This window comes from Adiantum capillus-veneris, chromosome 7, assembly GCF_014529385.1.
Source record: "Adiantum capillus-veneris isolate H3 chromosome 7, ASM1452938v2, whole genome shotgun sequence".
Classification (NCBI taxonomy): Eukaryota; Viridiplantae; Streptophyta; class Polypodiopsida; order Polypodiales; family Pteridaceae; genus Adiantum; species Adiantum capillus-veneris.
Genome location: NC_140937.1, coordinates 55,298,685 through 55,324,640, shown reverse-complemented (window position 1 = coordinate 55,324,640; position 25,956 = coordinate 55,298,685). Strand labels below are relative to the sequence as shown.

Genomic DNA, 25,956 nt, shown 5'->3' with positions numbered 1-25,956 from the left:
AATGGATCTGCTTTCAAATTTGGTTTGTTCTAGAAGCTTCAACTCATCCGCCACTGGCTGATTTTTGGTTGCTTTCTAAGCTTGAGCTCTAGTCACCACTTTTACCGAAATTGTCGGCTTTGACTCAAATCCGCTCGAGCACGGTAAAATCCAATGACATTGAGGGTCGCTTTTCCGAGGTTGTCAAGATTCTTAGCACAGTGTTGAAGAAGGTGATCCTTTCCACACCCCTCACAGAATCCAAAGATTTTAGTTCGTTGATCCAATGATCACCTCCACATTTATAGCATGGACCTTCCGGCTGGCGGTGCTCCCATTGGTTGGCCTGTCCTAGGAGGATAACCTCTAGGCTTGTAATTCTGGTTTGCTATGAACATAAGTGGGAGACTCGAGCTATGGGATCAATGGGATCTCAAACATCAAGAACTGCTATTCAATGGAGTGTAGTTCTTAATCCATTAAACTAAAGAGGTGGTTATGCTGTCAAGAGGACCACAATTTGGAGATAAGAGTTCCAGAAATGATGTCAAGCATGTGCTAGAGATTCCACCACGATTTCCTCGAAGAAGACAAGAAGTAGAAACAGATGTCTTTTCAAGAGACTTAGAAATGATAAGATATGTGATTGAACCAGAACAACTAAGACCGTATCGAGTAGGAAAATGCACGAACAGAAAATATGGTGTATCAAGAGATCCTCGTGCACATGTCTCTTTTTCAGAAAATCTTGAGAACAAGGGTAAAGACGGGGAAGTCGTAGACAAGGATCCATAGCCTCCACACCCCCAAATTTACCACATACTTAGAGAAAAACAAGAAAAGCCAGCAAGCTTCTTCTCTCTCAATCAAATCCAAAACAACACCCGATCAACAAAATCCGAGTATCCGAGGTGGTCATTACACATAGGGCTCTGATACCATGTCAAAGGTGGCAACAGAAGATGCAATGAAGACAAAAACTCGCTCGTGATCGAGTGGACATCTCAACTCCGATCTAGATCACCTGCAATGCCACATACATGAACAAGGCACAACTGTGGAGAAGAGAGATCACTAAGGTAGAAAGAGACAGGACATCTGAATGAGAGAGAGAGATATATGGGAAAGGCTCTTCATGTTGATAACAAATTGCTGATACAAGTGACCACGAGTGGTCCCGGTATATATCAGACATGCCTCATGGCTAGACCCAAGGTGCACACAACTGCGACTGCTGCCAACTGTTCCTGCACACCATACCATTGACATGGTCTCCACATGGACTATACTGAACTGCATCTCCTCCCGGCACAAGGTGGATCTGGAGAGAGAGGAAACAAGGCTCAAAGCTGTTGTCGTATGGCTGCCCTCTAGAAGAAGTTGCTCTCCTAGGCCTGCATCAAAGATGCTCTGCCTCTGCATGAGATCGTCCACCTGTTGGCTGCCTTGAGGGGGAAAACACACCAAAGGAATCAGGTTGCCCACTGCCTAACAGTGGGGGAGAAAAACCGTTAACGTTAGGGCTGAATGCACCCTAAGGCATGTGCCCATTGCACCTCCTAAGGCTACTGCTTAGAGGCGCCCTATACTCCCAAGGGCTTGTGCACACTATGCTCCCCTAATGCCCCTATCCTCACATATATACCCCCAATTGTCCAAGTCGGCCAGCTGTCCACCGACCCCACGACTGGTAAAAATGGGGAATAGGCAGAGAAAAAGCACTAGTGGCAGTAGGGCCATGGGAAAAATACAGACAAGACGGTGAAAAATACACCTTCATAAGTTCAGAATAGTCTCGACTCACTAATTATAAAAGGGGATAAAAGACTCACAAAACTACAAAAGCAAGGGACACAAGAAAACCAAAAAAAAAAAAAAACTAAGCATTCTATTTGCTACTAAAACAAACTAGATAAAACAAACCATTATTTACTTAAAAAGTTTTTCAAAAAAGACATACGCCCCCAACTGTCCAGGTCGGCCAGCTGTCCACCAACCCCCACGACGGGAAAAAATGGGGAATAGGCAAAGAAAAAGCACCAGTGGCCAGTAGGGCCATGGGAAAAAATACCGGCAAGACAGCGAAAAATACATCTTCATAAGTGCAGAATAGTCTAGACTCACAAATTATAAGAGGGGATAAAACACTCATAAAACTACAAAAGCAAGGGACACAAGAAAAACTAATCACTTTATTTGCTATTAAAAAAACTAGATAAAACAAAACATTATTTACTTAAAAATGTTTTTAGGAAAGGCATACACAAAATAAGTTGGAGCGGCTGACTTGGCTAAAACTTGAAACAAATACTCAACTTTGAAGTAAAAAAGATAAGACATCTCAAAGACTTAATCCTAAAAACAAGACTCCACACAACAACTTCTAAAGGAACAAATTCTTAAGTCCTAATGTAAGCTAAAAACTAGATATGAATACTACTATAAACCTGCAAAGAAGAGGCTGAAAATAACCAAAGAAGTACAAAGATCCAAACTTGACAATATGTGACCTCAACTTCACTGCTTGTCCAAACAGGAAGAATAGCAAGAGCCTAATGGCCATGGAACCAAGCCAAAACCCAAGGCTACACATGGCTAAGCACATCCTGACATGAGAAAACTTTCTCACATTGACCGGGCACAGCCACAAAACAGCTTCCACTCACTAACCACTGTCCTTGGGAGAAATTGGGACCGACTAGACGAATCCAAAGAGATGCCTAAACTAACATGGCTCCCCCTCTTGTGCAATCCACATCGCACTAGATTCCACCTTTTGATTCATCAAAAACGATTGGCATATAGACACTACTGATAATCCAAAAGATTCAAGGTAGAACTCAAAATTGAAGAGAATTTGCGATGTTTCGCTCCCCCGTCCTCTTTGCAACCATCCTAAGCGAACCCGCACACAATTCATAAATGTTATTGAGGACTTTTAATTGGCAAGTACGGCAAGTGTATCCCTGTTTGCATCTCATGTGATTGCCTGTTAGGTTATATACATAACATCCTAGATTAGTTTGAATTGCAGTTGAGTAGAGCACCTTAATCACAAGAGGCATGGCTCTCCATCTTTTCGTTATCTCCTGATGTCATCTTTTATTACACCGATCTAAAATTTAATTTGCCAAGACTATCATGTCTGCCATATACGTTTCTGCCATGCTTCTAATTGAATGCAATAATACCCAAAAAGGTTGAGAACCAACATAAAACATGTGGTAAAAAATTAATGCTCCATCCACAATAGTCAAAACAGCAAGAACCGGTAAAAAATAACTTTTAGGACAACCTAGACTCCAAATGTCCTAAAACATCTAGAGAACACGTCTGCTTGTATTAATTTGATGCCACAATCAACATAAGGTCAACTAACATGATAATATTGGCTCTCGGAAAAAAAACATGATAATATTGGCTTTGAGAAAGAGACGAGGATGCATAATGTTTTGGTGAGCTCTCCAAAACATCCTTTCACCAACCAAAAAGTGAGGCGTTGTATGAACAAACAGGAGAAATTACATTTTGTCATTGAAAAGCCCATAGAACCTCACAAAATTCATTTCAAGCAATACATTGTTGCCATAACAAGCTACATAGTGAAGACAAGAGAAAAAAAAGTAGATGCAGAAGAGGGAAAACCTGGAGCAGGTACAAGTGGCCGAGGTAGAACGGGGGGACGTATTCCTCCAGGGAGAGAACCTGGCACAGGCAAGACTGGGACAGCAACGGGGGGTCTATACGGTCCAGTTGGGAATGCGGTTAAGTGCTGGTGGAACGCTGCACCCACCTGTTGATATCCAGCCTGCCCAAGATGTTCCTTTACCTTCTGATCAATCAGGCTTTGTGTTTGCTGCTCTTCAAATTGTTGATAGTAACTGCGCACATTTGCCTACAATTTTATGGGTTAAGAGAGTGTAAATGCTCGGATTCAGTCTTGAACAAAACATAAAAATGGATAAAATTGACAAGGCACACAACAAAACCAGCTGAAAATGGACGCACCCAAAATATGTTGCTAGAAAGAAGTGTGAGAATCTGTGTGTGTGTGTGTGTGAGAGAGAGAGAGAACAAAAACACAAATTGCTGATATTTACGCACCTTGTGCTTGTATCCTGCGTTGTGCTGCTTTCTTACTGATGGCTAAACGGGAAGAAAAAAAGACAAGATCAGACCATACAAATAACGTTAGAGGGTGAAGAAGATGCAAAATGGAGAAACATACCGAGTCATGGGTGAGGTAAGTGTCGCAGTAATCACAATAATATCTGCAAGAAAACGACAATCAGCGAGGCGAAGACACGACAGAAAATGGTGGGACCAGGCCGGTGTAGTACCTGGGCATGATGTGCTGAGGAGAGTGGAGATGCAGAAGCCCGCGCACGGCAAAGTAGGGTTTAACGATCTGAGGTTCTGCGAGCTCTTCTCTTCACGTGAGTACGAGCTAAACAAATTATAGCCTATTGTAACTGTATATGTTATGGAAGCGAGACGCAGGGATCGATCACAATCCTGGTGAGCCAAATGTAACAAGAGAGCACTATGTGCATTGATTGAGGGAATTTACCAAGTCGGGGTAAAAAGGGGTTAGAATTGCAATTGACACTACTAACCCCTTTTTATCGACATATTGGGTGGTCGATTTTGAAACAAGATGAATTTAGTCGAATGTTGGGAAGATTCCCTCAAAGACTCTCTCTCTCTCTCTCTCTCTCTCTCTCTCTCTCTCGTGCGCCCACTGTTGGGACTAGGGTTGTAGAGAAACGCACACAGCTTGGAGAAGACGAAGGAAGCTCAAGGCACACAACAAAGAGTAGTGTGCAATGGAAAGATAAGGTAGCCTAGAGTGATGGGCGTCCTAGTGAGGGAAAAAATGCCCCAGTGGTCCTAAGTGTGTTCACACATCACCACCGCATGTATAAGGTAACAAATCCCCCCTGGGAGTGATGCAATGAACGAGAGCTAGCACATAGAGTATAGGGAAGTGCCATACCCTAAGGACATGATCAGTCCACAAAGGGGAGTAAGCCCAAAGCTTGGGAAAAGCTTAGAACTTCTCACAAGACATGCCTTTGTGAAATGATCTACAAAGTTGTCCTATGTTGGCATATAAGCCAAGATTGATCTCTCCTATTGAGAGCCTCTCCCTAACATAGTGGTAATGCACCTCAATGTGCTTTGTGCGAGCATGAAAAACTGGGTTTCTCGCAATTGCCAATGTGCTCTGACTATCATTGGAGATAGTGTTGGGAGTGTCCTATCCAACACGCAACCATAAGGCATCTAAGTCATACACACTCAATCGTAGTTGTGAAGATCGCCATGTACTCAACCTCACAACTGGAAGTGGCCACAGTAGGTTGCTTCTTGCTCAACCATGATGTGCATGAACTACCGATCATGAAATAAAAACCACTCGTGGACACTCATTTATACCCTTGACACTAGCATCTCTTACATCCCAACAAGCTTGCTCAGTTGTAGGCAAAATAGTTCTAACAGCAACAATCCTGCCACCAAAACCTGCAGCATCCTCAACATCCCTTGTATCCACAGAACCAGAACGTACATCAATGCCCTGCACAATATTCTAAATGCCCTTTGACACAAGTACATGTTGCATCACGTAAGCCCACATAGGGTATTTGTCCCCATCCAATCTATCCTCGGCAGAAAACATCTTGAGCACATCTGTGTTGTTATCAGTCATGGCGAATGGCTGCACCTAATGTGAAAACTGTTTGAAAAGAGGACAAACAAAGCAGGAACAACATGTGCTATATAGCACAAACCGTAGAAGACTGTAAGGGACCTTTATGCAAAAAACGGCACTAATATAAATTTTGCACAAAATGATGAAATAGCTTGCGCAATACTGCCTGTAGTGGAAACGAAGGCAGAATTGAGCCCAAATGAAAAATCTAAGTAGACCAATCTCTATGAGCTCCCCTTAAGCTTTTGTCGACGTGCTGACGCCAAAGCTCACTAAAATCTGAGAAAGTCAGCAAGTGTGTGTTGGTGACTAAGTCCGGGAGGATGCAACCTGCTATGATACCAATTGTTAGAATTAGGGTTGTAAGGAAATGCGCACAGCTTGGAGAAGACGAACGAAGCTCAAGGCACACAACAAAGAGTAGTATTACTTAGTGTGCAATGGAAAGATATGATAGCCCTAGAGTGATGGGTGTATATACAATGCACATGGGAAAAAACCTGCTAGTGAGGGAAAAAATGCCATGGCAGTCCTAAGTGTGTTCACACACATCACTACTACATGTATATGGTAACACCCATGCAGCATCTCTCTCTCTCTCTCTCTCTCTCTCTCTCTCTCTCTCTCTCTCTCTCTCTCTCTCTCTCTCTCTAAACCAGGGAGACATGCAGGCACGGTGGTTAGGGGAGGGTAGAGCGGAGAGGATGAAAGCAGGCAACAATGGAGCAAGTGAGGGAGGAGTTGGGTCTCAAGCTTCAAGCACACAGAGGCGGGAGGGGGCAGAGGTTGAGGTAGAAGCAGGGGGTCGCAAAGGAGCAGGGCGAGGGAGAGCGATGAGCGATGCACGACCAAAGAGGGCCAAGGGGACATGTGGGTAGAGGGAATCGAGAGAGAGAGAATCTCCCAAAGTAATGCATTTTCTTTATAGGTGTAGCTAGTATAAGTAGCATAAGACTTTTAGGCTATACTGAAACGATAATCCTAGGAGTAGAATTCATGGGTTATTTGTGCCTGATGAAGATTTGGGCACCTTGGTCTGCTCTAGTTGTTTGTTGCACAATGTTAATGTATGTGAGGTGCATGATTGATGTTCACATTGTGTGTCTTGCAAAAATCGGTGCAAACACTAGAGACAATCTAGTTTAGTGTTGCAAAATTTATTGAATGATGGTTTTTCTTATTGAGGTGTGTGGTTCTATCATTACATTATAAAAGTAGACAAAAACAAGTTTCCTACAATTGCTGATGCAAGCTTTTCTTAACTTCAAGCATGGGCTTAATTATGCCAATTGAAAGAAAAACACAAAATTTACAAATATTCATCTCACCGTGAAACCCTAATTGTGTATGCCACCCTTGAAGTATACCTAGGATCTTAGAGGCTTGCCTAAAGTGGAAGACATGGATTAATGTGTACATACTTGAAGACCCCAACAAAACGAGGTGAACAATTTATATTGTTATCCCCTCGAGTATACTTTTCACCTCGTTAATAACAAGCCCTTTGAAGATGGTAATTGTCACTATAAAATGCTCGTGTTTGCTAGATTGGAGTGTTGCATATATGGAGCTAAACGGGAGGACCCTTGGCCACTATAATCTACTCAATGCTTTAAGAAAACGTGATATTTAGATCCTGAAAGAGGATGGAACCCGACCAAAGTCTTCGAATCCAAGCCTAGCTAATCATCATCGCCTATATATGTTAATTGTACAAAGTGAAGAAGGTAATATTGTGACAAGGTTTGATGGTCAAGTACGTGTGAAGAAGTGTAGCCATTTATAACAATTTGAAACTCATGATTGACTTGCCTTGGCAATTGATAGCTACAAAGTTTACTATTGGTTATAGCGTTAGGAGATACAATGATTATGAGTCAATTACCCAAGCAAAATAGAGATAGAGTGAGCTGATAACAACAAGTTGATTGAGATATATGATCATTGATTTTAACACTTCACCAATATGTTAGTGTAATTATATTATCGCTAGATATACTAATGGTTATATGATTTGACTAGTTGCCTATATCTACATGGATTTAAGACTATATGATGAGTGTGATCATGCTACATGCTTGCTGAGTTGAAGCGGCAATATCAGCAGCCCCTAAGTATAAAAGGATTACCATGGGAGCACATATCTTACTTAAGGATCAGATTGGGTGGAAACGGACCCTTGAACTCTCAAACACGACACAAGCTTTTGGTACAGTCCCGACTATCTTCCCATGCATACATGCATGTACGCTCCCATGGCAAAGAGCAACCAAAGTCATAAAGGCCAGACAAAGAGCTAAATGGGGTGACGACATCCCCCCATATCCAAGTAGCATCTTAAAATGCAATTTTTGTTCCATGAGAAACGAGTAAAAACTTTGAAAACATGTGCAATGGCCATGCCACAAGTCGGGACACAAATGTGGGATTCACACATAATGTTGCTATATAGGGTGTATATTGTCCGTTGCAATTGCCATAGTGTTCATTACTGTCGTAGCAAGCGTGCCTTGCTCCACGAAGCAGTCAGAGAGCCGCCGCCTTAGCAAACTGCTATTGCTTTCTAGTGGAAGGCGTTGACATTATGATCATATAGCTGAGAAAGGGAGGAGCTGCTAGCCTTTGCTTTCGTTGTCTTTTGATGTAAGAAGGTAACTAGAATTGAAACGAAAGTTGAAAGTAGATATGAGAGGCTCACTGCAAGGGGCGCCATTGCAGGGAGAGACCAAACTGATACAATCCAATGCTTGGGTACAAAAGTAAAGTGAAAGGTGGTAGGTAGGGACTTTTCGAATCCAGAAAGAGGTGGGTTGGCATGCCGGTCACTATACTCTTGACCTTATTGATCATCACCCTCATCTGACCATCCTCTCCATCAATTGCAATTGTTTTTCTTTTTCTTTTTCTTTTTCTGCTCCCATTTTGTGTACTCTGTTATAAAATCTAATATCTAACCAACCCCAATGATTTTCTCATATTAAACTGATCATTTAATGTGGGAGAATAAACGGGAACAAGGGTTAGGATATAGACATGTGCTTACAGATCTATCTCAACACGGGGCCAATGGTAAAGGGGCCCAAATGAGAGATGGTATGTCAAAGAGCAAGGCTAACCAATGGAGCTTAAAGACCTTAAGGTTAGCTTCATTGAAACCTCCAATAGTTAGTGTTAAAAGTCCTTTGACCTTAGGTAAGTTAGGGATGTGCTTGAGGTGGGAACCAAGCCCAAGCTTGAGGTGCTTGTTGTGCCTGATGACTGAGATGCTTAAAGCGCATGATTGTTGAGATTCTTGAGGTGCTTGTTATGCTTAAGATGCTAGGGTTGTACTTGAGGTGGGAACCCACCCCAAGCTTGAGGGGCTTAATGGCCGAGCTTGTGGTGAGAACTGGGCCAAAGCTCGAGCGGCTTGAGGTGTCACAAAAGTCAAATCATATCGTGGCGCGCCATGCAAGTAGGGGGTTGGTTGCTTGACCACTCTCTCTCCCAAAGGGCACCCCTTGGTCAAGAGGCAAGTGGGCCACATGTCAAACCCCTAGCTAGGTTACCCTCAAGGAGTGTTCAAAGTCTATTGGTTGGCCTCCCAAGGGGTCCGATGATAATTAAGTAGATTTAATTAATTGTTTTTGTCATTAAATACAATATCTAACTTCACCAAATGATTTTCTCACATTAAACTAATCACTTAATATGGGAAGATAAAAGGGAAACAAAAGTTAGTATATATATATGTGCTTCTAGACCTATCTCAACAGGGGACCGAAAGGCGAAATGATTGCATCTCAATAGGGGTCCAAAAGGAGACGGTCTACCAAAGAGCAATGTGCAATAAGTGCTTCTAGATTTACCTCAGCAAGGGACCAAGAGGAGAGATGGTTACATCTCAAAAGGGGTCCAAATGGAGGTAGTCTATCAAAGAGCAACATGCATCTAATGGAACTTAAAAGACCTTAGGGTTAGCTTCATTAAAGACCTCCAAAAGTTAGTGTTAAAAAGTCCTTTGACCTTACGCAAGCTAGGGCTAACCTCGAGGTGGGAATCATACCCAAGCATGAGATGCTAAGACACTTAAAGTGGTCGTGGGAACCTTGCCCAAAGTTTGAGGTGATTTTTATGTTTAAATGACTAAGTTTTTTTAAATGTTAAATTCAAAGAGAAATTCTGAGAGGCAAATCTTAAATTCAAATATAAATTCTTAAGAGGCATGAAAGTCCATGCTTAATTGACTAAGGCTTGAAGTATTCAATTCAAAACAAATGACTTAAGAAGCATAAAAGACATATGCTTGCTTGATTGACTAAGTCCTTGAAGTATTCAATTTAACCAAATGACTTAATAAGCATAAAAGAGACTTGTTCAAATGATCCTCCACACGTGGCCCTCGTGATGTACTTAAATGCTATTGGTTAAGTTTTAAAGGGGTCCAATGAGAATTTAGATACATAAAAATAAATAATTAAGTTTTTTGCTTGATTGACTAAGTCCTTGAAGTATTCAATTTAACCAAATGACTTAATAAGCATAAAAGAGACTTGTTCAAATGATCCTCCACACGTGGCCCTCGTGATGTACTTAAATGCTATTGGTTAAGTTTTAAAGGGGTCCAATGAGAATTTAGATACATAAAAATAAATAATTAAGTTTTTTCTCTCAAAGCAGACAAAGAGGACACATGTCCAAATGAATAATAAAATAATATAAGAGAGAGAGAGAGAGAGAGAGAGAGAGAGAGAGAGAGAGGTGTGGACCAAGCATGAGAGGGGGAGTATACTCTCCCACACACACACACACACACATTTTCTCATTGTGTGGAGTGCAAAATGCAAGGCTCCATCTCCTTCTCCAAGCTTGTGGAGAAGTGGAGAGCCTACACCAATACTCTTGACTATGGAATGCAAATCCAACCAAGAGCCATGCTTCAATGCTTAAGCTTGCCATCTTTTTCATCTTCATTGCTATGTTATTATGCTATGCCAAGCAAGAAGAGTGATGATAAGTGAGGAACTATTTCTTTCTCCTATGGAATGTTTCTTCTTTCTCTTCCCTACCCTCATTCTCCGCTAGCTCTCTCCACCTCGAAGGTGTTTGAGGCCTTGGGACTGAGGCTTGGGAAATTTTATGTTAAGCTCATGATGCATGAAGCTTTCCATCTTCATAGCATCACCAAGGTCACAAGGAACACAAAGATTATATTGTAACAAAGTTTGTCTTGAAGGGAGAATCTATAATACAAACGCCTTTTGGAGGGGGGACCGGCTCCAAGTAAATCGAGTCCTCAACTATTGTCATGTTCTCTAATACTCTCTCTCTTGCAAAAGTATTGTTCATGCCAAGTTAATTAAGTACTATGTTTGTGTTGCTATCATCAGTTACGTTCACCCTCTATGTTCTCAAAACGATCTCACAAAAATGCTCACCTTAATTCTCTTAATTCCACTATTTTCAAAGTTCATAGGCCATTCCCATTACAGTTTTAGCATTTATCAAGTCCTCTCTCTCAAAGGGGAAAGGGTGACACTTGTTCCAAGGCTACCCTTGTTGCTTGATATGCCCTTGATTGGCTAGGCTTGAAGAGGTCCAATGATCTTGAATGATGAGCTACAAGGGGAGGTCGACCAAAGCAAGTTAGGGGGTTGCTTGAGGGGTATACTCTCCTACACACACTCACACACACACTCTCATTGTGTGAAGTGCAAAGTGCAAGAGCTTCATCTCCTCTCCAAGCTAGTAGAGAAGTTGAGAGCCTACACCAACACTGTTGGCTATGGAATGCAAATCCAACCAAGAGTCATGCTTCAATGCTTAAGCTTGCCATCTTCTTAATCTTCATTACTATGCTATTCTGTATGCCCTTGCATGTGATTGGCTAGGCTTGAAGAGGTCCAATGATCTTGAATGATGAGCTACAAGGGGAGGTCGACCAAAGCAAGTTAGGGGGTTGCTTGAGGGGTATACTCTCCCACACACACTCACACACACACTCTCATTGTGTGAAGTGCAAAGTGCAAGAGCTTCATCTCCTCTCCAAGCTAGTAGAGAAGTTGAGAGCCTACACCAACACTTTTGGCTATGGAATGCAAATCCAACCAAGAGCCATGCTTCAATGCTTAAGCTTTCCATCTTCTTAATCTTCATTACTATGCTATTCTGTATGCTAGCAAGAAGAGTGATGATAAGTGAGGAACTAATTCTTTCTCCTATGAAATGTTTCTTCCTCCTCTTCCCTACCCTCGAAGGTGTTTGAGGTCTTGGGAATGAGGCTTGGGATAGTTAATGCTTTCCACAAAGTTTATGTTATGTTCGTGATGCATGAAGCTTTCCATCTACATTGCATCGCTTAGGTCACAAGGAACACAAAGAGTGTATAGTACCAAGTCTCTCTTGGTGGGAGAAACTATAATACAAATGCCTATTGCAGGGGGGACCGGCTCCACATAAATCTAGTCCTCAACTGTTGTCATGTTCTCCAAACTCTCTCTCTCTCTCTCTCTCTCTCTCTCAAAAGTATTGTTCATGCCAAGTTAACTAAATGCTATGTTTATGTTGCTACCATCAATTAAGTTCACCTGCTATGCTCACAAAAGTACTTTCTCTAATTTCTGCTACTCTCAAAGTTAATAGGCCATTTCCATTACATGGTCTAAAGATTTTCTCCATTAGATGATTGATTGTGGCTGGTGCATTAGTAAAGCCAAAAGACATGACTAGATATTCATAAAGGCCAAACGTTGTACGAAACACGGTCTTTAAGATATCTTCATCCACTATCCTTATTTGATGATAGCCACTTTTAAGGTCAATCCTACTGAAGTAGGTAGAGCCTTGTAGCTTATCAAACAGATCTTCTACCCGAGGCACGCAAAATCTGTTTTTGATAGTGATACGATTTAGTGCTCGAAAGTCCACACACATACAGTATGTACCATCTTTCTTTTGCACTAAAATGATTGGAGAACAAAAGGGAGAGGAGCTAGGACTCACCATCCCTTTGTCTACCAATTTGCCTCGTTATCTTCTCTTGTTGAGCTTGAGAAACTCGATAAGGAGGCTTGTTAGGCGGGAAGCTGCTTGGTAGGAGCTCAATTTGATGGCCATCATCCCCTCGTTTTGGAGGTAAGTCCATAGGGATATCATCGATGAACACATCTTGGAATCCTTTTAGAAAATTAGACAAATCTAACTCTTCTTGATTCCTACTATTTACATTTGATGAAACATTAGGACCTTTTAGGGCTCTTTGACAAAAATCATGTATGTAAAAACTGAGCTTTTCATTGGTTTATCAAAATCAGGTGTATTTACAAGTCGTATAGTACGACCAAACTCACTAGCATCTATATACATGTTCTTTCCCTTGTAGATGGAGTAGATTCTCCTTTCAGGGAACTTCATGTTGGCAGCCATGCGGTTGAACCATGATGCCCCTAGGATAGCATCCTCATGTTGGAGAGGAGAGATGAAAATTTCTTCTTTGTCGACATAGCTTTGGACATGAAGCCTCAAATTTTCAATCAAGGGAGTAGCGGAGGCTCGATGTCCCTTGAAAGCAATGCCGGCCATTACAGGAGAGTCCCATCTCGAAAGCTTGAATGCCCAACTTGATGGCCAACTCCATTTATATGAAGTTGTGAGTAGAGCCAGGGTCAAACAAGATGAAGACATCATGCTCCCTTACCTTTCCCCAAGCATAGGAGAGAGGTGCACCTTTGCAACAAACAACATCCTCTTTTGGAGCTTCGATGGTGGAAGCTCTATGTAGGGAGACGTTGTAGCATGACCTAATCGCAACCCACACAAAATTATTAAATCCGTGGATCGGCAACCCGACTAGGGCATGGAAGCACGAGCATCAGATGAATAGGAATAGAGAATTCAAGAGATCACCTCTCCAATGCAAGTAGAGATAAGCCATGGCAAGACTAACTATGAACCTCTCTGATCACTAAACAATCAATCTCCTACACACATCAAGTCCACCGAAATCCGACTTACCATAGATTAGAAACCCCAAGCACACTAATGATAAAAACACACTAATTACCACATGTCAATCACGGCACTTCATCAATAGCTACACACACGAGGCGAATGGTGCTAGAGCTTCATAAAACCTATCTACACACAAGCAAACAATAGGGCACACACACTAATTACAAGATTAAGACCCAACTTAATCAACCTAATTAGTGATGCTAAATCTCACAAATGGAATGCTTATGGAAGAATATGAGTGGTTACTAGCAAGAAGTACATATATCTCTCAAATCTAGAATAATGAAAGTGTAATACTACTTCATGACAAGATGAAATGTAGAGAAGAAGTAGACTAATGAGAAAATAGGAATTAGATTACTCAAGAAGAGCTTACTCTAATTACAATGGTTATCACTAGCCTCTCAAGCATAGACATTAAGCTCAAGGCTAGGCCATAGAGTTAACACTCAAGAAAGAGAGAGAGCTCTCAAAAGTGGATCCTCAAGAGTGGATACTCAAGAATGAAGCCTCCTTGCCTAAAAGCTTCCTTTTAAAGGCTTTCACCACAATCCCTTCTACTATGGGTTTAAACTAGAGCCCTTTAGGCTAGCATATACAACTTTGGAACTCCAAGTGAGCCCAAGACCCATACAAAGTGAGTTGGAAATATTATGCACAACCATAGTATATCTCCCACTTGATGCATATTCGGTGTAGCCTGTGTTAGCCGCTGCTAACACTTTGGGAGTCTCATTGCGAGCATTTCTCTTGGGGCAAGAAAGATAGCCATGTCCTTGCTCCCCACACATAAAACATGTATGGTCCTTGCGAAAAGCTTCAAGCTCTTCATGAGAGATTTTGTTTTTACCTTTGTAAACTCCCTTCTCCTTGGACCGATTATTGTTGTTGGTGGTGGTGGAATTGCCTCGGGAAGAATTTTGGGCATTGGTTTTCCCCTTTGCCTATGACCGTCAAAAGTTACAACTAAGTGTACCCTTTGATCTACATCATTTAGGGAGCATATAGGCCAAACTTCATCAAATTTGGATCACTTTTGGGCTTGCAAAGACCATAAGACACATCTAGGCAAGTTAATGCTTGGAGTGGCCATAATTTGCTCAAAAAGTGTGAAAATTCAATTTTGAAACTTGCTGTGAGTTGCCATTGTTGTGAGAAACCTGTGGAGTGAAACTCACTTCATTCTGACAAGCTAGATTTTATACGCCTATGAAGTCTAAAGGGCACTTTTAGAGATCAAAATTTAAATCTGAGCTTACCAGGGTGTTAAGCACCACAAGACAAGCTCACAGACCAAATTTTGTCAAAATCTGAGCACATAGACTTTATACGCGTATGATGTCTCAAGGCAAAATTTGAAAGTCAAATTTCATTTTTGACTACATAAGGGGTTGTGAAATGATGTGTTAAGCTTGCTTGCAAAATTTCATCTCATTTGGACACATACTTTTGCATTTAAAGAGACTTTGCAGATACAAGACTGAAAAGGTGAAAAATGGGTGATTTTGAGCAATTTTGACATCCAAATTTTGTTGTAATTACATATTCTTGCTGTATGCATCAATGAGTACATTGGGTAGAAATCTAAGTGAATTCTGAGCCAGTAGACTTTATACGCGTATAAAGTCTTATAGGCCATATTTGGGTTATAACAGACATTTGAGTATACCTCAGTGTCCTAGAGCATAAAAGAAGTCCCTAGCCAAAATTTTATAGAATTTGGAGCTCATTTGGGCTTGCAAAGAGCAAAAGACAACAAACTGTAGATTCAGCCCTGTATTAGTCTGAAATTGCTCAAAAATTGTTCAAATTGCGTTCTGAAACTTGCTGAGAGTTGCTTGAGTGATAAGGAATCAATAGAACAAAAGTCACCTCATTCTGCCACAAAAGACTTTATACGTATATAATGTCTCAAGTGTCAAAACAAAGGTCAAATTCACAAATTGAGCATACCAGTGGGTAGAGGACATCAAGGAGAGCTCACATACCAAATTTTGTCAAATTTTGACACATAGACTTAATACGTGTATGATGTCTCAAGTGCCAAAGTAGAAGCCAAAAGTTACATCTGAGCTCAAAAAATTGTTTGTCAGCATAAAAGAAGCCTAGTGACCAAGTTTCAACAAATTTGGGTCACAATTGCTGAAGATACAAGCAAAAATCCTTGATCCTGAAACTGTTTTGAGTGTTGTTTCAAGTGCAGTTCACCAAAACTGCTCTAATTTTTGATAGACAACTCCAAATTGAGTCAGGTATAACTAGAAAGAAAGCTTGCAAGTAATAGGACACACCTAGACATGGTTTTGGTTTTAGAGCTGAATTTTCCCAAGTTTCCTAAATCCAAACTTTTAGGGTACCCAGATCTAGTTTCTAGAGACCAAAAGAGTCACAAATTCTTGACTTTTAGAGACCTGATCAAGGGCCAAAGGTACTTATTAAGGACTATCTTGAGAGTATTGAGTGGGCCTAACATTAAGAAAGCTAAGATCAACAGGATGGAAAGCCAATCTACCAATCCTTTTGTAGATATGACCAGAGGTATGGCAAGCCATGCTAGAAGTACTAAAATGCCAATCTATCCACATTTTGACACAAACCCACACAATGCACTAGAAAGACATGGATATTTAGTCAATGAAGGACCACAGATATCTCCAACAAACATGAGAATTACAAGAATTCCAAAAAGGGAGCCACCTGGATTTCCTTCTAGAGCGATAACGAGAGATGAAGTGATCACAGAGATGGCAGGCATGCCTCCTCAAGTGAATCTTCCTAATGGACCATGGCTGTACCCAGATGCAGCCACCATAGAGCATGACATTTATAGAGATGGAATTACGGTCACAACAGGACCATATGTACCATCACCATCCCTATAACTTACTCCTATCCAAATCAGAGAAGAACCTTGAGAAGACATGATACTGAGAGTGAGAGTGACACATCTTCTTAGAGGAGTGATTCACCAAGAATCCAACACACAATAAAGCCAGAGGTATCTAGTGAGGAATTGAAGCTTATAGAAGGATTAGCTTAGAGACTAACTCCTCTAGTCAAATCTGACCTTCAAGAACCTCTATGGTGTGAAATTGAGAGAAAATGGACAAACCATACGAGATGGAAAATGCTAAGGAGAGGTATGTACAACCTATTCCAGTAGCACCTACTCCACCTAGGTATGCTACGGGGAATGCGCCAGGACCAACAAGAGTTGCAAGACCACAACTTGTCTTTGGACAACAACCTCCACTGCCGGGTGCTAGAATGCCTATAGACATGAGATACACGCCGATGATGGAAGTATCTAACAAACATGCACTAGTACTAGCTACAATGTGTTATAACAATCAAAGCGGGTACTGCCCTTCGAAGCGACAGAAGATGAGAGAAACACACGGAGTGGTGAGGCATGTACAACTCCACCTCTTGCGTTTCGACCTGAAGAAAGAAGATACGAGATGGACGAAAGGACATTGCGGTTCATTGCTAATAGAGGCTTAGCTAGGTCAGAGCCTGTTTATAGCCAAGAGGAATTGGAAGAAGAAGCTCCTCAACCGGAGATAGATTGTCACAAAAGCCGAAACAATCACTTGGTCAAACAATGTTTCCAGATGGAGATCACTCAAGTGAATGCCTATTGTCTTGAATGTGGTGTCATTCACTTGATCCCAAACTGTCCAAAAAACCCTAATCGAGTCAGAAAGATCACAATGAATGTCTTAAGGAATTGTTCAGCTACCCAGTAGCTCAAAAAATAAAAACGTTAAACCAGTTCAGGTAGTTACGAGAGTGCAAGCTCAAAAGAAAGCTGATAAGAAGCCAGAGACAGAGAAAATAGAAACTGACGTGAGTCTAGAGACGGGTGAACCAAAGACGGATGCACCTAGTCAACAAACCAAGAGCAAATGGAACAATTGGAAAGCTAGAAAGGCTAGGATGAAAGCACATAGGGAACAAGATAAAAAATCCCTAGCTAAGAAGCTTACCCAAGCTGAAGAGAAGATAAGACAACATGAGGAAAGGGTTGTATCTTCTCTTGCAAAGGCATCTCAACCTCCAACAGAACCATCAACAGAAAGTGAGCCAAGAAGTGCTAGTTCGGGAGGATCACTGTTGGTCGAAAAGGTTAATGAGAATTTAGACGACCTCCTAAAAGACTATGAAACACGGCTCAAAAACAACCAAACCTAAGAACAAATATGGATGACATATCCATACATGGAACTAGAAAAGGACAGGCTTGAAATGTGCAAGAAAATGATTCAAAAAGCCCAAGCTTTACTAGAACCACCAGTTGGAAAACCCAAGGGTGTGATCCCTATTTTACCTACACCAGTAATCCCACCAATCTAGGAACACAAAGAGCTAGATTCCAATCATGAGCACGGCCCAAAGTTCAAGGACCCCACAATATAGCCAAGGATAGTGTTGAATACCACGGAGAACTCTTCTGAGGGATTTCACATAGCTATACCTAAGAGTTGTAAAGACATAGATGGTCTTGACAAATTGTGGAAACAAGTCAGAGAGGCCAATGAAGCAAGTGGGCTAAGCAGACGATTAAACCAATTGGGTGATGGAAGAGGAGTGTCTCTTCCACCAATAGAGGAATTTGAGGTTGGATCTCAAATGAATCTAGAAGTGGAGTCATATTGGGGAGACAAAGGATCTGTACAGTCTATGGACAATCAACACCATTCATTAAGAACATTACAATCCTATACGGGAGAGTATGAGGCAAGTCAGATGTTGTTGCAGTCCCATCACAGAGACTGTCTCCCAGCAAGGTCATTGATTCAAAAGGACTGATAGATATTCTATCTACCCCAATCACTTGTACGATAACGTTAGCCGAGTTGCTTAAAATATGACCAAACATGTGGGCTATTGTGGGAAATTGCCTAGAGAGATTTGGTGTTAGAAAACCAATGACTCAAATCGAGGAAGGGATCAAACAGCTTGAAATGCCTCACCTAAACACTAGGCCAGTGCCTTTAAACAAGGTAAGCGAGTTTATGAGGGAGAAAATGGGAACACCACTCTTCCTGTGGAATTCCAAGGTGTAAAAACCATGGCAATCCTTGACAGTGGAGACGGCATTTCCATTGCAACAAAAGAGGTCTAGAAAAAATGGGTAAAACCAGCAGTGAGGGCTACAAGAATGAAACTGCAGCTTGTAAATGGACACATGGAAAGGCCCATCGGACTGCTAGAAAAAGCAATTGTTACTTCTTGTGGAATTGAATATGCGCAAACCTTTGCTATTGTTGACTTTGGCAAGAAGAACGACTATGACATCATTCTAGGAAGACCATTCATGCGACAACTGAAAATGGTCCAAGACTGGGGATATGACCATATTTACTTGAGACATATGGAAACCACAACAAGGGTAAATTTGAAGGACCATAGTTACAGGGATGTGACAAGAACACCTATGGAAGAGTTTGATTCAACTATTGTAGCAGGATCAAAACTTCCAGCATGGTTGGGAAAGCCTAAAGAACTGTGGATATGTGGAGCTTCACAATGTGGAAGCTTAACACAAGAGGAAGGCATCCTAGAAAGGGCAATTGAAGATGAGGATTATATCCCATAACCTTTCTTGAGGAAGAATTAGAGCCACATGGATGGGAACACATCTTGTCTACTCTGGATGTGTGCGCTATTCAAGAAAGTCCAACAACAAAGTTTTGTGATGAAGATCGCTTTGATGTCGTTCCTTACTTTGCAGTGAGTGTAATCCAAGAAAACGAAGACGAAGAAGAAGACAAGTTCTACGACTCTGTAGAACACTTGGAGCTTCAAGAAGATACCGACAATGAAAATCCGAACGACCCAACAGGTGATAAGCACAAAACTTTAACTAACGTGCAGTTTTATGATTGTCCAGATCATAAACCCAAGAACCAATGTCATCACTACAAGAATAATGCGCATCAGATGTGGATTCCGAAATCCGCGGTGGAAACGCAACTGCAACAAGAACCCTCATATGTGGCTCCTATACAGAAAGAAAAGACTCAACCAAGAAGAACATGGCCATGTCAACGAGCTACCGATGCTCTAATCAAATGGATACCAAAGTCATCCCAGAAACAACAATCCAAGGGCAAAGAGACATTAACTTTCCATAAACAGTCAAACCACAAAGGGAAAGTGCTAGAATGAAACCTTGTTGAGGATAGCAGCGATAGTGATGATGCATACGACATACCCTACCAACAACTCAGATCATCACGATCACTAGCAACTTCAGTAACAACCAAGAAAGGCCAAAAGCAAAGAACAAAGAGTCTGAACCAAAGAGTTCGACAAATCTGGATACCAAAAAGCCAGATTGGCCAAAAGCAGGTATGGATCAAGAAGACAAAGATCTCTAACAGAAAATCACAAGATCCAACACCGAGAGGAAAACAATCAAAATCTGCAAAAATGGCTAAGCAAATCCCAAAGTCACAAGCTTCTGCAACGTAGATTTGGGTTTCAAAGAAGTTGATTCAAGCACAAAGAGGTAAGGAGTTCATTTGGATTCCAAAACAGTTAAAGTATCAACTCCCAAAGTCTGAATCTTGTCCTCAACTAAGAATACAAGAGTTGAAGCAAAGATCGTTGAGGACTCGCATAAAGACAAGGTGGATCCCAAAGAAGTCTCTTCAAACACAAACGAAGCAGGGACAAGTACGGGTTCCCAAATGAGTAGCATCAACGAAGCAGCCAGTAATCATGAAAAGTGGGTCCCAAAGGAAACCAAAAACACTGCTGTTACTGCACCTTCACTTGAATTCTTTCAATTCCTCCTACGGTTACAATACAGTTAGAAAAGAACCCACTATGAGGAGCAATGCCAAATCAACAACCAACCACAAGGCTAAACTAGATTCCAAAGAAAAATCAAACAGATAAGTAAGCCTTCAAAAAATCTCTACAACCTTCCATCAAGCAAACGACATAGGAGCTTCAAAGAAAATCACATTGCTTCGAATAGGAAGCCTCGCCATCAAATGCCAATAAGCAAATTGCTTATACCCACATATTGCACAGCATTAAAAAATTCCATGCATTGATTGTGTATGCATAATAGGGCTACATTACAAGGCCTGCATAGGCACAATTTTTAATTGCCCAAGCACAACACATACCCTTGGTGATACCCTGTCATCAAGGAGGACTCCAAATAGGAGGGAGGGAGGCATTCTAAATGCGGACCTAATTTATGAATATTAGAGGGCAATGTTTTGTGAGTTATATTGAATTTTTTGCGTTTGATTGTGATGATTTTTTGACAAAATCTAGAGAATATGCCCTCATAGTAGAGTTACAAGAGGAGTACGGGGACAAAAGCCATATATGAGCCCCTAAGGACATTGTATAGTGTACATAACATTTTGAATTCTATTAGAATGATTTTGCTTTTTGAGTTGAGTTGATTTTTTGTTTTATTTAGTCGTTTTTTGAGATTTTCTTGAGAAAAACAGGAAAAAATTTCCATAATCCAGATGAAGAAAAGACTGAAGAGATGTCAAGTAGTACAAAGCAAAGGAAGTTCAAGAAAATGACGACACTTCACGAAGCATGTCTCAAAAGCCATATGCACAAGGCTAGAAGTCAGAGGTCAGAAAGAATGTTGATCAACCTTTGACAACAACATGAGGCCAAACATGATTGAGAATGATCATAAAAATCCGGGATGGACAACAAGGACAAAAGAAGTTGGTGATCAACTAAACAAAAGCACCCATCAAGCGTAAAGTTGCCATCAGACTCTTCACGTGACGACAAGGCCGTATACAGGAAGTAGATCTTTATACTGTATTCTTCTATCTTATATGTGACTTAATGAAGCCTAACAAACACAAGGGACTAACAATACTGACAAAAAAAAAGGGGGGGGGGGGGGGGGGGGGGGGCAAAAATGACAGCTCAGTCATCTTTTGTGATTGATGTCTGCAGGAGCAACCAAGGGTCAAGCCCAATTCTGATCATCATCATTGGTTCTACATGTGTTTGGTAGCTAGAAGGTGTCAAAGATGCCCATCGGTCAATTTTGAATCCAAAAAGTGAGCCTATAAAGTAAAATTCAAGTCCAAAACAAGCCAAACCTTGTCAGGAGGCTATGAATAGAGAATACAAGCTAAGGGTTCAAAAAGAGAGAGAGAGAGAGAGAGAGAGAGAGAGAGAGAGAGAGAGAGAGAGAGAGAGAGAGAGAGAGAGAGAAAACCTCTAGCTAGCCAAAGGTGCAATTTTCAAAGCTGAAGCCATGATAGCCATCTACATACCCTGTACATCATGTATATGACTTTTAGGGACAAATGGACAATGATAGCTCATCAATGACGATTGATGTCAGATAAGCCCTTTCAAAGTAAGTTACTAACTTGGGGAATTAACTGGGGTTTGTAGACTTTAATTAAGTCATGTATCAAGTAGAAGCAGTATAATGATTTACAAGTCACACAAAAGCTAATAGTGGCAAATGCGGCTTTGATCACCTTGATGTAGGAACAAAGGACTCACCAACAAAGAAGAGCATACACAAATGATGGACAAAAACGACCTTCATATGTAATGGAAATGGCCTATGAACTTTGAGAGTAGCGGAATTAGGAAATTAGGTGAAGCACTTTTGTGAGATTACTTTGTGAGCATAGCGGGTGAACTTAATTGATGGTAGCAACATAAAAATGGACTTAGTTAACTTGGCATGAACAATACTTTTGCACGAGAGAGAGAGAGAGTTTAGAGAACATGACAATAGTTGAGGACCGGATTCATACGGAGCCAGTCCCCCCTCCAATAGGCATTTGTATTATAGTTTCTCCCATTAAGAGAGACTTGGTACAATACAATCTTTGTGTTCCTTGTGACCTAGGTGATGCAATGAAGATGGAAAGCTTCATGCATCACAAGCATAACATAAACTTTCTAGAAAGCATTGACTATCCCAAGCCTCAGTCCCAAGGCCTCAAACACCTTCAAAGGTGGAGAGGGCTAGTGGGGAATGAGGGTAGGGAAGAGGAAGAAGAAATATTCCATAGGAGAAAGAAATAGTTCCTCACTTATCATCACTCTTCTTGCTAGCATACATAATAGTATAGTAATGAAGATGGAGAAGATGACAAGCTTAAGCATTGAAGCATGGCTCTTGGTTGGATTTGCATTCCACAACCATAAGTGTTGGTGTAGGCTCTCACTTCTCACAAGCTTGGAGAAGGAGGTGGAGTTCCTCAACTTTCACCAAGTGAGAATGATCCACAAAATGAGTGTCTGTGTGGTGTATATCCCCACAAAACCCCCCTTGCTTGCTTGGGGTGAGTTGTAGCTTTTACACATGTTTCAAGCTCATTGGACCCCTCTACCCCTAGCCAATCACATGTAGCATGCATTCAAGTACATGGGTAGTCTTTGGACAAGTGTCCTCCTTACCCCTTAGAGAGAGAGAGAGCTTGAAAATATCTAGATATTTGTTGGATGGAGTTAGAAGCTCATTGGACCCCTCTTTAGCCCAACCAATAGCATTCAAGCTCACCATGTGGTTAAGTGAAGGGGATCGGGGAGCACCACAGACGGAGAGTGAGAGAGAGAGAAGGAGACACACACTCAATGTGGGTGGGGAGACTGTGAAGTGACAGCCCCCTATACACTTATGCTATGTATAAGGTATACAAGTCAGTGGGCGCCCAGACTCTGGGCGGCCGGGCAAGGCACATGCGCCTATACCCCAACAACCTCCCACTTAAAGGCGACTGTGCCTTTAAGCAAGGGAACCTAGTCTAAAGACTACAAAAGATGAGAGAAAACCGCTCTCAACCGATGCCCACTGGCTGGCTGTGATCGTGTGCATCCGGCTGTCCTGCTCCCGTGTAAGTCCATACACCACCAGAATTACCGCACACGTACTGCAAGTATGTATGCAATACCTGCATATCTCCCTCGTGCACTATGCCATCATCAGTCAACAAATGACTGACAACCCCAACTACAAATGCTCCCACTGCAGCTGCGATATCCGGTCTCAAGATCAGTATCTCATACATGAGACCACCGAATGCCGATGCAATGCTAGCGGGCCCTGCTAGCTCTACGGAGCATGCATCAACATATATATCCCTGGCAATAGGCATCTCTGACTGACAAGGCATGTCAGCCACATGCATCTCCTGACTGTCCACAAAAGACGCATCAACCTGTCGTGCAACCTCAGAGCAAACTAGTTGCTCTAGGTGTCTGTTGGAAGACATATCCTGCACAACTATATCCCCATGCTCACTGTCGAGCATAGAAAGGAATGACTGCATAATTGCTGACATCTCAGTCTCCTCTGCAATCATCCACTGCAAACATGACCACTCAATCTGCTGTGACTCACTAGAGCTCTCATGCTCTAACTCCGTATGCATAGACTCTTGCACAACGTCCTCCTGTCGTGACTCACTAGAGCAAGACCGCTCTACCTGTCTATCCTACATAGAAGTATCTCGCACAACTGACTCTCTGCTTTGCTCAGTCACTAGCAAAGCATGCATGTCTGACTCTGTCACCTCTCTGTGTGACTGCTCAAGTCGTGCCCCAACTGTGTGCACAACGAGCTCACTACTCTGCATTCCATGCAAAGCATCCTGCAACCCACAAGCAAAAGAGACTCGCCTGCGCTCTCACTCTCTACCTGGCTGCGTGATCACAGAGACAGCACCGTCTCTCGCGTGATCCACATGCAATGGGTAACCTGTACCACTCCTGGCACCTCTCGCAATCACTAGTGAACCCAAATGCATCACAAAATCTCGCTCTCGTAGCGAAATCTGACATCCACAATCTCTAAGCTGACCAATCAAGATCAAACTCACTGTCAAATCTGGTACATAGCGCACATGTCATAACAAGTAAGATGCACCACTCGGTAATGACAATCTCACATCTCCTGCACCTGCTATCGCATGCACCAATCCATCGATCAAACGTACACTGCCAAGCATCCCGCTAGAATAGCTACAAAACCATTCACGATGCGGCGTGACATGAAACATAGCATCTGCGTCTAGCAACCACTGCGAAGCGAGTGCACTATCCACATGTATAGCATCTCGTGCATACCTCGAGGTAAAAGTGACATCCCCGTCACTAGTATACTCCGACACTACATGTGCCTCAACTGTCAAAGCAACTGAGTCCATGGCATCACTACATACATCTCTGAGACTGCCATGTCTCCTACGATGTCGCATACGACGAAAACAACGCCGTCTAACGTGTCCAGAATGACCACAATACCAACATGTCACCTGTTGGCGTGCTCGTGAATGTACATGTCTCACACGAGTCCGTGATGACTCAGATCTATCATAGATATCATGTAATCTGCGCCAAAGTGCTCTTGAAGTAGTCTCATACATAACAAGAGCATATACAGATTCCACAAGGTGCAAAGAGAGCGTAGATAGTGCCATCTCCTCTAGCTCCTGCCACTGATCGTCAGACATGTTTGAAGGTCTACCTACATCACCACTCAATGGTCGATGCAACCCTCGCTGTGTCAATGCATCAAGCATATGTTCAATCCAAGCAACAAAATCTACACCATCAAACTGTGTTAGACCATAACGTTGGAAGTCAAATGAAAAATCAGCCATAATGCTCGCAAAAGAGCAACCAACAATGAGTAGCAAATGTCAACCAAATCAGCCCTAAACTGGCTCGAATCGCATCAACAAAAGTCTGCAAATATGGCTGTAAGATATGGCTGCAAATCAGCCCTAGAACAGCCCAAAATTACAAAATTCTCAGCCCTCTTGCATGGCAAAAAACAGTCCGTAATTCAGCCCCACACTACCAACTGTAGCGCATAAAGAATCAGCCCAAAACTTCTCCAAGAAGTTATGACTTGTTCGGTCTGAAGATCACCTGCACACACGCCGTCATAGAGCATACATCTGTGAGCTAATCACCAAGCCCACACTGTGTGATATCGATGCATACACACGCACAAATCTCCCACCTGCAGAGAACACCACACGCAAATGCTGAGTGCAACCCGTAATCTCTACCTAGATCGCATAAATGATACGCATAAAACTTCTGGGAAAATTTCGCCAGAGTTTCGTCAGTAAAACGGCCACAAAACCAGTAACCAAACTGACTGTACGCTCAAAATCATGAGCAACCAAAGCGCATCAAACCATACTCCAAATGCATGCACCAATCTCCACACTTTACATACATCATTGCAAACACCTGCAAATCTAGTACACAAATATCTGCTTTACCTG

At 41.9% G+C, this 25,956-nt stretch overlaps 1 protein-coding gene across 4 annotated transcripts in view; it reads right to left on the bottom strand.

Annotated features, from left to right (window-relative positions):
- The window catches only part of LOC147453881 (C2H2 and C2HC zinc fingers superfamily protein), a 34,285-nt gene extending 29,826 nt beyond the window's left edge, over window positions 1-4,459 (bottom strand). For 3 of the 4 annotated variants that reach the window (XM_086515949.1, XM_086515947.1, XM_086515948.1), the window contains exons 1-4: window positions 4,320-4,458; window positions 4,208-4,250; window positions 4,084-4,125; window positions 3,625-3,874 (exon numbers count right to left, since the gene is read on the bottom strand). In XM_086515949.1, the coding sequence (XP_086372075.1) occupies window positions 3,625-3,874; window positions 4,084-4,125; window positions 4,208-4,250; window positions 4,320-4,327 (343 nt within the window). In that variant the 5' untranslated portion in view covers window positions 4,328-4,458. Of the gene's footprint in view, window positions 1-3,624; window positions 3,875-4,083; window positions 4,126-4,207; window positions 4,251-4,319 lie in introns of all 4 variants that reach the window. The other variant, XM_086515946.1, reaches the window with a different exon arrangement.
- Window positions 4,460-25,956: the final 21,497 nt, after the last annotated feature.